This window comes from Mercenaria mercenaria, chromosome 5, assembly GCF_021730395.1.
Source record: "Mercenaria mercenaria strain notata chromosome 5, MADL_Memer_1, whole genome shotgun sequence".
In the NCBI taxonomy this organism is placed as follows: domain Eukaryota; kingdom Metazoa; phylum Mollusca; class Bivalvia; order Venerida; family Veneridae; genus Mercenaria; species Mercenaria mercenaria.
In genome coordinates, this window is record NC_069365.1 from 28,449,418 (window position 1) to 28,464,850 (window position 15,433).

At 35.6% G+C, this 15,433-nt stretch overlaps 1 protein-coding gene across 1 annotated transcript; it reads left to right on the top strand.

The window, feature by feature from the left end:
* Positions 1-1,581: 1,581 nt before the first annotated feature.
* On the top strand, positions 1,582-8,527 carry LOC123556718 (60S ribosomal protein L31-like). The gene is made up of 4 exons (XM_045347646.2): positions 1,582-1,729; positions 2,154-2,279; positions 6,689-6,801; positions 8,455-8,527. The coding sequence occupies exons 1-4, from the start codon at positions 1,620-1,622 to the stop codon at positions 8,484-8,486; spliced, it is 381 nt and encodes a 126-aa protein (XP_045203581.1). The 5' UTR covers positions 1,582-1,619; the 3' UTR covers positions 8,487-8,527.
* The last annotated feature ends 6,906 nt before the right edge of the window (positions 8,528-15,433 follow it).

Consider the following 15,433-nt stretch of genomic DNA (forward strand, 5'->3'; position numbering starts at 1 on the left):
ACCAAATTTCTGGAGTTCAGTTGATAAAAAAATATCAATGGTTGGACTACAATAAAGACTTCAATTTTAGTAATGTTACTGTCTAATTTCAATGACATATGGTCCAAAGTTGTTGTCCCCAAGATTTTGAAAATGTCCTCACATTTTTTTATAGGAAAGGGACATGTGTCCCCATCATTTTTGATCCTGCCTTAGCCACACTACTGAGTTGCATCATGTTCCAACTACTTGTTGCTATGGCATATTAACAATGTCATGAAGCTTACATAAAAAATGATCATATAAAAAGAAGAGTACAACCCTTTTAATATGTACCCGGTCAGCAGTACTGGTACAAGTGGAATTTTGGCAGAGAAAATTCATGACAACTTCATAAAAATACCAAAGTTCTTTCCACTGAAATTGCATCATGGACAAGGAAATTTGATGGCATTATTGTCCAGTTTCAACAGATAAATTCCCTCGGACATACCATTATAAAATACGAAGATTTATCAGAGTTTCGCTAATGTTTTGCCCCACTTTTTGTGGACGCTGGGATGTTAACAGCTGTGCCTAATTAAGATGTTAAATCCATTTTCATTGGTAATTGAAACGAAATACTAACACTTCATTGGCGGACCAATTGTTTGCATACTTCTGTTTTATCCATTTTGCATTCAGTAAGTCTATATTTCGGATATTTCCCTTTGGAAACCTTCATGCCAGTGTAGATTCGTACCCGCTATCGGCCCCGAGAAAACATAATTGATTATCGTAACTGGTTGGGTTTTTCTAGCCATCAGTCAATTATACGCGCTAATAGGCCCATCACTAGTAGTCGCCACAGAGCCAGGACACAGATGATAACATCCAAGTTTATGAGATATTTATACACCTACAAAGACAATTTCTCCAATGGCCGAGAGGTCTAAGGTGCTACTTTGTGCCACAGACACTTTGGCTTTGACAAGCTTATATTAATATTGGTCAGCAGTCACTCAGCAATTATCTGCATATTACCATCATACAGACATCTCTGACGAACATGAACATGTTTCTTAAGTGTCTGGTGGCATTTTAAACATACCCTAATATACTATCAGGTCTAAATCTACTGAAGATGACAAGTTTCTTCTCATTGTTTACATACAGTGACCTTGTTCCGGACAACTTTAACTTACTCCGACACAAACACATGCTATTGGTATCAATCGATTCAGCCCTTTAAAATTAAGTAGCAGCCTGCCTTTAACAGCCAGCTTGTTACTCCCTTGTTTGGCTGTTAAATACAGATTCAACTGTATTAGTGTAAAAATCAAACAAACATTGTCCTTTGCCAGTGAAAATGAGAATATGAAGTATTAAAACAAACTAGAATTTACCTATACATTTAATTACTCAATATAAATGTATAGATTAGCATGTTGTAAATACTTCACCAAAAAATCCTAAAAATTTAAATCCAAAGAAGTGTAAAATTTCAACAAGAAGTAACATTTTAACATTCAGCATTGGTATCATGAGGTATGCAAACTGTGAAAAAGATTTCAGCATTAACAGTAATCTTCATTTTCCTCCACTTTTGAACATGTTGACATGACACAGTATTGTATATTCTTAATTTTTTCTTCAGCACAATGGCTCCACGTAAGGGTGGTAAGGATAACAAAGGCAAACAGAAGTCCACATTCAATGAAGTCATCACAAAAGAATGTACCATCAACCTACACAAGAGGGTGTTTGGCATGTTAGTATACACATGAGTTATTGATTTTTGCCTATTATTAAGACTTACCGGTAATGATAAATGTTAACTATGCAATGAAATGGAGAAGGAGATTTTGTCAGTAATGTTGATTTTCAGTATTTATCAAAGTTATAATTGTTAATTGCTTTTCTGTTGTTTTATAAAGAAACAGTTCTGTTTCTAGCAAACTTTTCACAGACCAAGTCTGATCTGGGAGCAGCTTCCTTCCTTGAATTTTATTAGTTTGATATATTTTTCATGACCTTGTTTGCTTCATACATGGTTTAATTTAAAGTTTAGTGTAATGGAATTCTATTAGAGATTTTACCTTACCTAAAGTTTTAACGATTTGTACTTGTGTCAAAGTTTATTCATCGGCATTGTGATGTGATATACTGAACAGTATTGTGGTCTTCTGTTTTAGAGGATTCAAAAAGAGGGCTCCAAGAGCTATCAAGGAGATCCGTAAATTTGCTGAAAAGATGATGGGCACACCAGACGTTCGAGTAGAAACACGTCTTAATAAACACATCTGGTCCAAGGGAATCAGGTATGTCTTAAATTAAAAAAGATAGCGGCAAGCTTTATTTAATGTCACAATGATCGAATATGTTCAGGCCCTTCTTCTATCAGTTTGGGAATACCACCAACACTGGCTGGGAAATGTCAATAAATTGAAGAAAACTGAAATTTATCATAGTAGAGATGGTACCTAAAAATTCAAATTGCATCTGATATTACTTTCTGCTTAAAACTTAATACCGGAGTACCTCAATCATATAATGATTTAACTTTCATACTTCATTTTTTCATGCTGAAAGGCAATATTTAATCCGAAAAATTTGGTCCTACCAGGGCCAGACACTAACCATTTTTGGCCACTGGTCCGAAGAGCAGTTTCCCCTACATTTTTAAATGAAACAGTTACTGGTCCTCCAAATATTTCAATGGTCCTTGTTGCTTTTCACTGGCCTCGGACCAGCGGACCAGTGTTAGTGTCGAGCCCTGCCTACTTGGAAAAGTGAAGCCAGTGACAGATAATTCTTCTAGGACTATTTAGTTATCTGAACAAAGTATGCATAGATTCGGATGTGTTTCCCAGAACTATAGTTTACTTCAAGATGAGCATTATCTTTCGTTTTCAAACAAACTAATTTAAAAACATTTTTTAATTTATTACTGCTGATAATTTACAAGTATGGTATGATCATAGGGAAAAAAAACAACATTATTCGTGAGAAAAAAATATAGACTATACGAATTTTACGACATCGAATCCCTCAACAGTTTACAAAATTTGTTTGCCAAGAATAATCAAGGCCTCCAAATGTATGAGTTAAAAACAGAGCGATATAAAAATGTATATTCTATCTGATGGTCACACCAAAACCATGCCAAAAACTGTGCCGAAAGAAGTTATTCACTTTTTATGACACGCACCTTGTGTTTACAAATGTACATAATTTGCATATTGACCGAGGCATGCAAAATCGCATTTACCTTGCCGAATCTGCTGTTACAGAAACTTTTGTTAATATAATGCAGACGTTCTTTAGTATAAATAAAATGGTTGTGTTAGTTAAAAAGAATTGACAATCACCTTTCTTTAGCTAATCCACCAAAACAGCGAAGCCAGATGTCGCTGTCAGAAGTTTCCGTATTTTCTTTACGGTGCTAGTTAAATTATTGCATGTGTGAGATAAGCGATATGCACTTCAATTTTGCACTTGGTTTGTTGTTGTTGTTGTCGTTGAATACATAGCCTTAGGTACCATCTCTAATCATAGTCTATATAAAATAAAGATATTTTTTTTATATTTGTGGAATGGTAGCTTTTAATAACTGTTCAGCAAGAACTGTTGTTTACTTAATCTTATTTCACATGAAAGCTTACAAAGTAGCAAAACAACTGTAAAACAAAAACCCTAGAGCTAACAGTCATCTAGGAAATTTAAGTTCAGAATTTGGAGAAAAACCATACTTTTTTTGCGTTGGGAATGCCTCGGCAAAAAGTCCTGATATTAAAATCGACATACAGTTAAAAAAGCTTTGTGTGACTAATTAGGTATCAAGTAACAGGTTCTTACCTATGCTTATTTTTACCTCCTGGTACAATGATTTATATACAGAGTGCCAAGGAAAGGAGCTACATGTACCATTTTTCTTGTCTTTGGTATGACATGGCCAGGGATTGAACCCCATACTTCTTTCACTCGAAGCAAACACTACCGAGGTACTGAAGCAGTTATAATTGTAATAAATGCAAAAGCTGTCATTTCAGGGAGGAATTAGATTTTTGTTGGTGTAAAGATTTTAATCTAGTTTCAAGTAGTTCTGCAAGTGTGATAAACTGGAATGGAATAACATCATTTATCTTGATAATGTAAAGTAAAGGTTGGACTCAGCATCTCATGCATGATCTTGAAATGTAAATAATTTTATGAACAAAAGGCCACCGGTTAGTAATGACAAAGTTCCTATCTTTTAAAGATAAAAAAACATCAAAAAGTTGGAAATCTTACATTATTCCAAAGTATGTCTTTTAATCAGCTTGAAAAGTGTTATCTCTTTAATCATGGGCAAATATTCTCAAAATCAAGCATACATTTCATTTCACCATATTATAGAGCATGTTTCTTTACTACTGAGAGAAGTTTCAGTAAAATCTTCATTGTTGAAAACATCCTTTTTTTTTACGAAAATATCGCAATTCAAATGTGATTTTCCCATAGACTACCATTATGTGAGGTCCAAGTTTTTCAAATTTGGCTACCAGATTAATCAAGCACATGACCCAGTCTTATTTTATTTGACAGATTTTCTAAGCATATTCTGAACTTTAGAAAAAATAATGGTTTTATATTCAGATTCTGCATTCAGTGTAGGAAAAATGTCAAGACCTGAATTTTCCTGAAAAGCCATTAAGAGATAAAGCAGTGTTGTGAAGTTAAAGCTCAGTTCAACTTTGGTTTATACCCTTAAGCTTTAGTTTCATGAACCTGCACATAATCAAAATCTACGATGTCATCATTGTCTTGCTGTCTTGTAGGGCTTTTGATTAAGTTTTAGGTAAAACACCAGTTTTAGTTTACAAATTCTTTCTCCTGCTGGGGAAGTGTGCTTCATGATTATGTTGATTGACATTACAGATAAAGTTGTCTATCCACCTTGTTTATGTAGGAATGTTATATTCTGGTATTGAAACTGAATGGTTCAATCATTACACATGGCCATGATGTAGATATTGTTTCCCTGGTTGATCAGTTTTGCTACAAGTTACTTGTTTTCTTGTTAGCTCACCTGTCGTCCGTCGTCAGTCCGTCCGTGCGTCAGCAATTTCTTGTCTGCACGATAGTGGTTTCATTTATGAGTTTATTTTAACTAAACTTGCACACAACTTGTATTACCATAAGATCACGGTTCCTTTCTTGAACTGGCCAGATCCCATTATGGGTTCCAGAGTTACGGCCCCTGAAAGGGCCAGAATTAGCTATTTTGACCTTGTCTGCACAATAGCAGCTTCATTTATGATTTGAATTTAATCAAACTTACACAAAACTTGTGTCACCATAAGATCTTGATGCCTTTCTTGAACCGGCCAGATCCCTTAATGGGTTTCAGAGTTATGGCCCCTGAAAGGGCCAGAATTAGCTATTTTGACCTTGTCTGCACAATAGCAGCTTTATTTATGATTTGATTTTTACCAAACTGGCACACAACTTGTGTCACCATAAGATCTCGGTTCCTTTCTTGAACCGGCCAGATTCTATTATGGGTTCCAGAGTTACGGCCCCTGAAAGGGCCAGAATTAGCTATTTTGACCTTGTCTGCGCAATAGCAGCTTCATTTATGATTTGAATTTAATCAAACTTACACAAAACTTGTGTCACCATAAGATCTTGATGCCTTTCTTGAACCGGCCAGATCCCTTAATGGGTTTCAGAGTTATGGCCCCTGAAAGGGCCAGAATTAGCTATTTTGACCTTGTCTTCACAATAGCAGCTTCATTTAGAATTTGATTTTAACCAAACTTGCACACAACTTGTATCACCACAAGATCTTGCTTCCTTTCTTGAACTGGCCAGATTCCGTCATAGGTTCCAGAGTTACGGTTTTATTTGATACAAACTTCCAAAATATCTTCAACAACAATAAATCCTGGATTCCATGACAAATCAGATCCAATCGTAGGTTCTAGAGTTATGTTATATCTGATTACCTCCCCTGATTGTAATCAAAATGGATTTATATCAGTAAGTACTTATAGGACTTATTTGAAATTTCATTTTTGTTATTAGTTGGACAGACAATCAGGGTAGATAACTATGGACTGATTTTATTTCAAATTACCTCCCTTTATTTCAAATTAAAATGAGTATATCTCCGTAACTAATGAAGATACTGATCTGAAATTTCATTTATGTCAACAGATTTATTTGGCAGATCCTTCTTTTGTTCACTTACAATATTTTTGTTTTAATTACTTCCCTTTTATGCTACTATAAATGGCTTATTTTTAGTAACTTTTTTATTATTGGCTGTAGGGAAAAACCGAGACCACTTTTCTGTGGTACAGCATGGATGGTACCTCAATTTTTAGGTGTATTTTGACATATCTATACCTTGTAAGAATTTTTTTTTTCTTTTTGGTTAAATTTCTTCCCTTTGTCGTTCCTGTCCTTTGGACTTAGACATTTTTTCTGAGGGCCTTCTTGTCCTCAAGTGCAATGATAATAGGTGAGCGATTTAGGGCCATCATGGCCCTCTTGTTTGAATTGGCAGTATGATGGATTCTTGGGGATGGGATATTATTGTAAATAACTTTGAGAGCTATCTAATATAGTTTTGTAATTTGAGTCATCTGATAGTCATTAGATCACCTGCATCATCTGACAGAACTTTAAATTCAGTTAAAAAATTGAAAAATGTAGAAATACAAGTTTTGTATAAATATTTCAGGAGTGTACCATACAGAGTACGTGTACGTTTGGCCCGTAAGAGGAACGAAGATGAGGACTCTGTTCACAGACTGTACACACTTGTCACATTTGTTCCTTGTACATCATTTAAAGGTAAGGGATGCAGCTAATTAGGTTTCTTTATACTGTATTAGCATTTTAGTTTATTTTAAAGCAAAGTCTCATCAGACAAAACACTGTTAAGACATCAGTTTGCCATAAGGTTTGCATAAATGGCAGAAATATTGATCATTGTGCAAATGGCATTAGGCCTACAACGTTAATATGTATTTCACTTCTACACTAGCTTTTAAGTTCTTTATAAATAATTGTTGATAATGCCTCATGCCCATGTCAGTGAAATGGTTGACAAGTGCCCACACTGGCATTGATGTTTACAGCATGTATTGGGTATTACTTTGGTCGCCCTGTGTCTTATTTATCATCAACAGTTTAAACTTTAACTGTCCTAATTTTGGAAAACTAGGTTACTAGGTCAATCGGTAGGAAGACTGTTTACACTCCAGAGGTCACATTTTCTGCCTAATCTATAAAAAAGTTTGAAATATTTGTCTTTATAATTATAATCTGAGTAAAGTTGGGTCATTTGAGGTTGAAAACTAGATCACCTAGTCATTATAGAAAAAAAAGAAAAAAAAACTTGTGTACTTTAGAGGCTGGTCTTAACATATTTCAGAATGTAGGTCTACGAAATCTAGGTAAAATTTAAAACTTGGTTATTAGAAGTCAAAATCTAGGTTACTATGTCAAATAAAAGAAAAAAACATTGTTTATACTGTTGAGGCCACATTTTCTACCGGATCTTGATAAAACTTTGTCAGAATATATATCTCTATGAAGTCTAGATTAGTTTTGAAATTGGCTCATCTGTCTAACTAGGTTACTTTATATAAAAAAATACCGTTGCTAACGGCCTATAGGCCTCATTTTCTACGTTGCCCTCATAAGACCATGTTGGAATGTTTGTCACGAAGAAATTCAGATCAAGTTTGAAACTGGGCTTAGTTTGTAAAACTAGGTCACTAGATCGAATCTCAGAAAAACATTGTTTACACTCAAGTAGTGGCATTTTCTACCTGTTCATAATATATAATCTAGGACAAGTTGAAACTGTCCTTTAGAGTGATGTTGTTAGCAAAGGGTACAAAAACTTTGTTTATGATAGAAGCCATGTTCTATATCAGCTCTTGTCAGAATGTCCATTAAGTTCGAATCCAGGGCCAAACTACGTCAGACACATATGATAAGAAACTATTTACGATAATACAAATACAAGTTGCTACTGTCATGAACTTAAGATTTGAGTCCCTAGGTTTGGCGAGATCTGCAGTGGGATCAAAAATGCAAGTTCTTACATTTAACAAGTAGAAAATGTGGCTTAATTAAAACTTAGAAGAATTCAAAATGTAAAGTTTTTGTACGAGTAATTAAATAATGACCGTATAATATTCAGGACAAAGGATGTACAGCGGTTTGCCATTGCATGAATAGTATGTAAAGTTCTATACTTACCATTCATTCACACATACAAGCTTTGACTGAAGCAAAACTGTTATAAAATACATTTGAATGGACCCCCATAATACCAAAGAAACTGAAATAATAACATTGGAGAGGGCTGCTTGCGATAGGTTTAGGACAGTTCCAAATTTAATTAAGTAATAAAAGGTGAGCGATACAAGTTTTGTTTTATATAAAATGCAGTTGAGCTACATTTCCTTAATTCTTCATGTTTTTCTTTTTCAGGCACACAGACCCTTAATGTTGACAACGAGTGATAATTTATGTACAGTTACGAAATAAAGAGAAAAAACCAACATTTGCAGTGTCTATTAGTGTTCTAGGTTCCCCTCCTCATAGGTTATCAAGATACGTTTCTTAGCTCATGGTCACCCGAATACATAGTACTGATAAGCTATTGTCTTCCTCAGTAATTTAACTGTAAACATGCTGGGCGCCAATTTGGCCCAGTTTCAATGGATTTTGGTCGGAATGTTTGCCGTACTGAAATATTGGGAAAATTTAATATTTGGTCATCTGGGGTAAAAGAATTCGGTTAGTAGGCCGCCATAGAAAAACTTTGAATCTAGAGGCTACATTTTGTACCAGATACACGTCGCCAGGGTGTTGTTGAGTAAGCAGTGGTTCTAATATGAGGAAATTTGTAAATATACGTGCATGTAACAGTATATTTAATCTGTAAAATAAAAGGGTTTGTTGGAAGGGTTATGCAATGCTATTGCATTGATATGGTACGGCACCGTAGCGGTATGTTTTAGTGGAATGTATAGGTATTGGAGGATGCATGTTAAAACGTCGGAATATGATGCAAATAACCCTGTGACCTTTTATTATGACGCTTTCTTGATGAAATCATTGTAGTCTGGAACTGGGTCAAAAGCTAGGACAAACTGAAATGCTTTGAGGAAACATCCTTGTGATAGGCGTAGAAAATGGTCGTTGTAAACCTAGGTTGGTGCGAACTTTGGTTTCTGGTTAAATATTTTGTCAATCGTAGAATACCTTTGTTTACACCGAGATGCCACTTTTTCAGCTTGATTTATATAACACCTGGTCAGAAATTGAATGTCAAAATGAAATCTAGAAAATATTTTGAAAACTGGTTTTCAATTGACACTCGTAGCTTAGATATGTGAGCATTATTGTAACAAGGGTTTTTGTCTGGGTGAGCTATTGTGATCGCTCCCCGTCCGGCGTCTGTCCACGCTTTTCTTTAATCAACATCTCGTAAAGTACTCGGCCAATTTCGATGAAAATCCTAGGGATGTTCATTGTATGGTCTTTAAAAAATGTTTTAAAAAATTGAATTCCATACAGAACTCTAGTTGCCATAACAACCGAAAGGAAAAAATCTTGCCTAAATTAAGGTCTAGTACTTTGATATTTGGTGTGTAGCATCTAGTGGTCATCTACCAAGATTGTTCAAATTATCTCCCCCTAGGGTCAAATATGGCCCTGCCCTGCGGTCACATGGTTAACATAGACTTGTATAGGGAAAACTTTGAAAATCTTGTCCAAAACCACAGTTCGTAGGGCTTTGAAATTTGGTATGTCGCAACATGTAGTGGTGGTCTACCAAGATTGTTCAAATGATCCCCCTAGGATCAAATATGGCCCCGCCCTGGAGGTAACAGGGTATATATAGGGAAAAACTTTGAAAATCTTGTTCAAGACCACAGGTCCTAGGGCTTTGATAGTTTGTACGTAGCATCATCCAGTGGTCCTCTACCAAGAATATTCAGATTATCCCATGGGGTTTGCCTGCCCCGGACAGCGTATGCTTTAGAAAGACTCAAAGGAAGAAAACCCTTAGAAAATTATTTTCTTAAACCATAAGGCCCAGAACTCTGATATTTAGTATGTGGCATGCTCTAGTGGTTCTCTACCAGGATTGTACAAATCATGACCCTGGGGTCAATATATGCCACGCCCAGGGGGTTCCTTGTATGATACAGCCTTGGAAATTTGGATGACTTGTAAAGTTTTGCACACCGATCTTAAAACTGACTCCGTGACCTACTGACCTAGTTTCTTAATATTTTAGCATCAGTTTGACATTTGAAACACGTATCTCGTATTACTCAGGTGAGCGCTCCCCTCTTGTCTTATTTCGTTGGATGAAGTCCAGTAAGAATTCCGGTTGTTTTTATTGTTGGAAATAAAGGTACCAAAACTCGACGTTGAGTATGGTGGCATATTTCTGCCAACCACATATCCACTTATGTAGACAGTTTTCTCTTAAAAATGTCACGTATCCAAAATTTCGAGATGTAGTTGGCAGAAATATGCCACCATAGTTGATATATAGGTTATACATAAAGGTTTCTTTTCTAAAAACGTGAAGTTGAATCATAACGTAATACTTCTTTGGAAAGAACTGAATATTCTTTGTTTCCGTCATTCTTTGGAAATTCAAAACGTAATACCACCTTAGAAAAACCTTGGGCCACATTACGATTTATGGGGCCTCCGTGGCCGAGTGGATAAGGTCGCTGACTTCAAATAAAATCTGTGACGAAATAATACGGAGGCACCTGGAGTCTTTCTCCACCATCAAAGCTGGGAAGTCGTCATAATAACGTTAAATCCAACAACAGTCTATGCCAAGATTAAAACCGTGTCATTTGGGTTAAACCAGGTCAAGTGATAGAGAAACCTCGTGTACACTGAGGTCATATTTTCGTGGTGTCTTGATTAAATGTATGTCATTTAAAAAACTAGGTCACCAAGATAGCTCTAGTTTCCTCAGATATGTTCTATTTCACTATTGATCATCGAAATAGCTGAGCGCACTGTCTTGTCTTCCCTGACAGCATCTCTTTTAATCCCTATGAAGGATATTGAATGCTTATCTGGTCAAGAGATTACTTGCAGCTTTTTTTCCAATTATGCCGGGTAAAGTTCAAACGATTGAGCCCGTTCCATATCGTCTTAACCACTTGCAAGATTTATGAAACTACGCCGGGACGTCATGCAGTACCAATGTGCCTGAAGGTAAAATGTATGTGCCTTGGATTCCTGTCTTGGCCATACTTTGACCCCTGGAAGATTTTAGTGCAGGTCGATTGTTCCACTTACCAAAATGACGTGCAAACACCCGTGTTTCAATTACATTTCCCAAGGATAAATGTTTGAGCCCATGAGTCCTGTCGAATTCATATCTTCTTAACTCTTGTAGGGATATTTATGGAACTTTGATAAAAAAAATTCCGCTTAGCTGAACACATGATCTTATTGTAACCAAACGGGAAATTCAAATATTTTAGCCTTGGATTCTAGTCCACAATCCCACTTGAGATATTAAAGAAAATTTGGTAGAATTTACAACTGATCAAGACTACTTGCAGATCTCGTTAAGACGGTGTGCAGAATCAATCCAACTTTGCCATTTAACTCAATGATGATTTCCTATGCAGTCTGTATCTTTTAAACTCTTGGAAGGATATCTATGGAACTGTTCTTCCTGCCAACAAGAGTCACAGGAAGCAGACTTTCAGCCGTGACACTTGGCTTGTGCAGTTACCAAAGTCAGCCCGAGTGTTTAGCGCGTTGTGGTAACACCAGATTACGCTTTTTGTAAAACGACTTATTTCATACATCTATGCTATGTTACTCTGAATTATGAAATAAGTTTACTATTACTGTATCAATGCATTAACTCAATAACCACACTTGTAGGGCAAATCACAACTGCATCTAGTTGTTTCCCTAGAATCATTACACTCCACCGACAAATACAGTACTGACGCGTAATACAAGCTATCTTAGCACATATACCAACCGTAACAGTCGTCAAGGTTCAAGTTTTTGTCCTTGACACAACATTGTTTTACGGGGACTGCCGCTGGAAGCTTTTAAACTGACCGAATTAAAAACTTCGCATTTGAAAAAGATGTGCATGGCGCATAAAAATGTATGTTTGGAGTTTATATTAGAACTATCGACAGCCCTGTAATATCAAAGCACAGGTAGACTAAATCGACATTTCTAAAATGTGCCATAGTCTTTCAAAATGCTTGTCATCAAAACAGTATTATTCGGTCTTTCTAAAGCAGGAAATTATGCAAACGTTCATTATATATATATATCATTATTTTTCATATTCGTTTTAATGGCAAATAAAAGACCTTCTAAAACGTCAAGCAACGCAAACATTTTAGTAGAATTATTTTCAACAATTTCTTGAAATTTTCTTTATTCAGTAAAAATTTGGGACACATGTTTGGCGTTTTTGTTCCCAACTTCTATACTAAATTTACACATAATTTTCTATAAATGCCTGGTCTGTTTGTTTGTTTTTGTTGGCAATTAAGATGGCATATAAAGAATTATATACCTTCTAAATAAAAGAACAAATGCAAACCTTGAAAGATTTTAGTGAATAAAATACGTCTACAACACATTCTTACATTCTTCAAAAACGTCGCCCAGATCCCAGTATGCACGTTATTTACTCATTTGGTCTGTGAAAAGAAAAGGAACAACAACACCGACAAAACATTTGAGTGATGTGTTTGAGAAAAGTTTTGAGGATGTCAGGCAGACCTTTTATGTCGAGGGAAGCATTCATTTTCCTGTCTTCGACACTTTTCATTTCATTAAAATCAGTCGAGCAATTAGGAAATTATAAGCAAAATATGACCTGAATCGAGCGATCTCCCCGTGTGTACGATACAGAAATGTTTTTAGTTTATGCACCATACAGGGGCCAGTATCAATTTTTTTTTCGTGTTAAGATTACCAATATAGTACAATGGAAACTTCGAACATTTACACCCATCTTAAAATCCAACTTTTTATCTTACAATTCTACCCTAAAGTCTGTATTTCGTACATCATTCTATTCTCTCATACCGGTTATGATCCATGTGGACACAATCTTGACCCGAGTCCATCGTTGTTGTGCAGAATACAGCAGAGATTGAGGACTAAAACATATTCACAGTTCGTAATGAGGCATTCCTTGGGTATATGCCATCGACATCCTGAAAGTTCGTCGGCAATGTTAAATGCATTGTGTTTAGCAAGCACCTTGTCTTTGGGCGTATCTTGAAAATCTGCCGACAATGCAATATGTACTATTTATCAAGCAAACATCCTAGAAATATGTCCACATGGTTCAATGCAACCTCAAGCCGTCTTAAACGCTGTGAGTTACAGCAGAATCAAGGATTCGAAACCATCTTAAGACACATGAAAAATGACAAAAAGTACGATTTTAATAGTAATACTAACTTTAAGTAAGAGCATCTACTGTAACTGCGTTACTGCTAACTTCATGCTGGTCGAAAAAGAAAACTTCAATGTAACTGCGTTACTGCTAACTTCATGCTGGTCGCAAAAGAAAACTGCAGTGTAACTGCGTTACTGCTAACTTCATGCTGGTCGCAAAAGAAAACAGCAGTGTAACTGCGTTACTGCTAACTTCATGCTGGTCGCAAAAGAAAACAGCAGTATAACTGCTTCACTGCAGAATTCACGCTAGTCGCAAAAGAAAACTGCAACGTAACTGCTTCACTGCTGACTTCACGCTGGTCGCAAAAGAAAACTGCAGTGTAACTGCGTTACTGCTAACTTCACGCTGGTCGCAAAAGAAAACTGCAGTGTAACTGCTTCACTGCTAACTTCACGCTGGTCGCAAAAGAAAACTGCAATGTAACTGCTTCACTGCTTACTTCACGCCGGTCGCAAAAGAAAACTGCAGTGTAACTGCGTTACTGCTAACTTCACGCTGGTCGCAAAAGAAAACTGCAGTGTAAACTGCGTTACTGCTAACTACTGCTAACTATACTGATCGCAAAATAAAACTGCAATTCGTAAATGTGAAATAAATCAAATGTAAATTACGCAATGGTCTATGTGGAGTTTAGATGAAACTCTGAAACAGCAATAATTTATGGCAATTATTTCATTAAATTTATTTACAGACTAGCAGCCAATTAATGTATACTAGTATTTATTGATCTGTTTGAATAATTGAATCACTATGTCTTCTTTGTTGAAATACAGACTTACATCAGTGAAACTAGGTTCCTAAATATCGGATTACACTATTTAAATATTTTCAAGGTAATTATACAAAATTAGAAATATTTCATAAAGAGCGGCATTGACGATAGGTAATCGGATCTTTTACTTAACGTGTAACTATTACTTTAACAAAACACTGAGGACTGTAGTAAGATTGGTAAGTTTTTTAATGAAAATAATTATATAGTAGATAATTATGTTTGACTTTTTTCTTATCTTTTACACGAGCTACTAGTCGGACTGTTGTCCAACAATAAGCGACAAATTAGTATATTTTATTAACATTGATGAGCATGTACACCGAGAGGATATGCCACTTTTATTCTAAGTTCTGTAATTTGATTGTTAAAATGAGAAAATATACGTATACATATCCTCATGTATATACGCACATTTATACAGGAAATGATTGTGATAGTTTTCTCTAGTACTTAAAAAACTATAAAATATATAACATACAACAATGTATTTAAATTCGGATTGGAAAAGAATTTTGAAAAGGAAAAAAATAGATACCCAGCTCTCTTTGATTTAAGTTGTGTTGGGATTTGGGAATGACCGCTCAATGGTGTAAGATTCCCATTCGTGTATACATGTACATTGTTATGTATATATGAATGATAAGCATTAACCTTTACCCTGCTAAATTTCTATAATGGACTGTTCCATCATTCAATTTGGGCAGTACCACTTATCATTCAAAGGAGTGTTTACTGGAAATTTACTGACTGAATAGCGAACAGTGCAGACCATGATCAGACTGCACGGATGTGCAGGCTGATCTTGGTCTGCACTGGTCGCAAAGGCAGACCCACTAGCCGCCAGCAGGCTAAAGGTTAATGTATCATTATATCATTAAGTCTTTGATTTTCACGTGCACGTGTGTAAAGAAAGAACCTGGTGGGAATTTCATCTAAGTGAAGCAACTGTCCTGTCGTTATATCTATTTCGGTTTCTTTAAGTATAACAGTAGAATAAATTTAAATTGAAGGCTGCACTTTTGTTTTAGTAACAAGATTTTTGCTATTTAATTTGACTGTAAAAAAGAAGTCTTGACCTAAAATCCTAAATAGTGAAATAATCTCTCAACTTGGTGTTAAAAAAAGATATTTAAAACGTTTAAGCCGATTAATTGGTTATAAAATTTAATACTCAAACACATTGTCTAATCTCT

Bases quoted from the DNA above. Each gene is read 5' to 3' on its own strand.
- LOC123556718 (XM_045347646.2), top strand. From the start codon at position 1,620: ATGGCTCCACGTAAGGGTGGTAAGGATAACAAAGGCAAACAGAAGTCC. The intron at 1,730-2,153 runs GTTAGTATACAC...CTTCTGTTTTAG, and splicing joins CACAAGAGGGTGTTTGGCAT to AGGATTCAAAAAGAGGGCTC. The intron at 2,280-6,688 runs GTATGTCTTAAA...TAAATATTTCAG, and splicing joins ATCTGGTCCAAGGGAATCAG to GAGTGTACCATACAGAGTAC.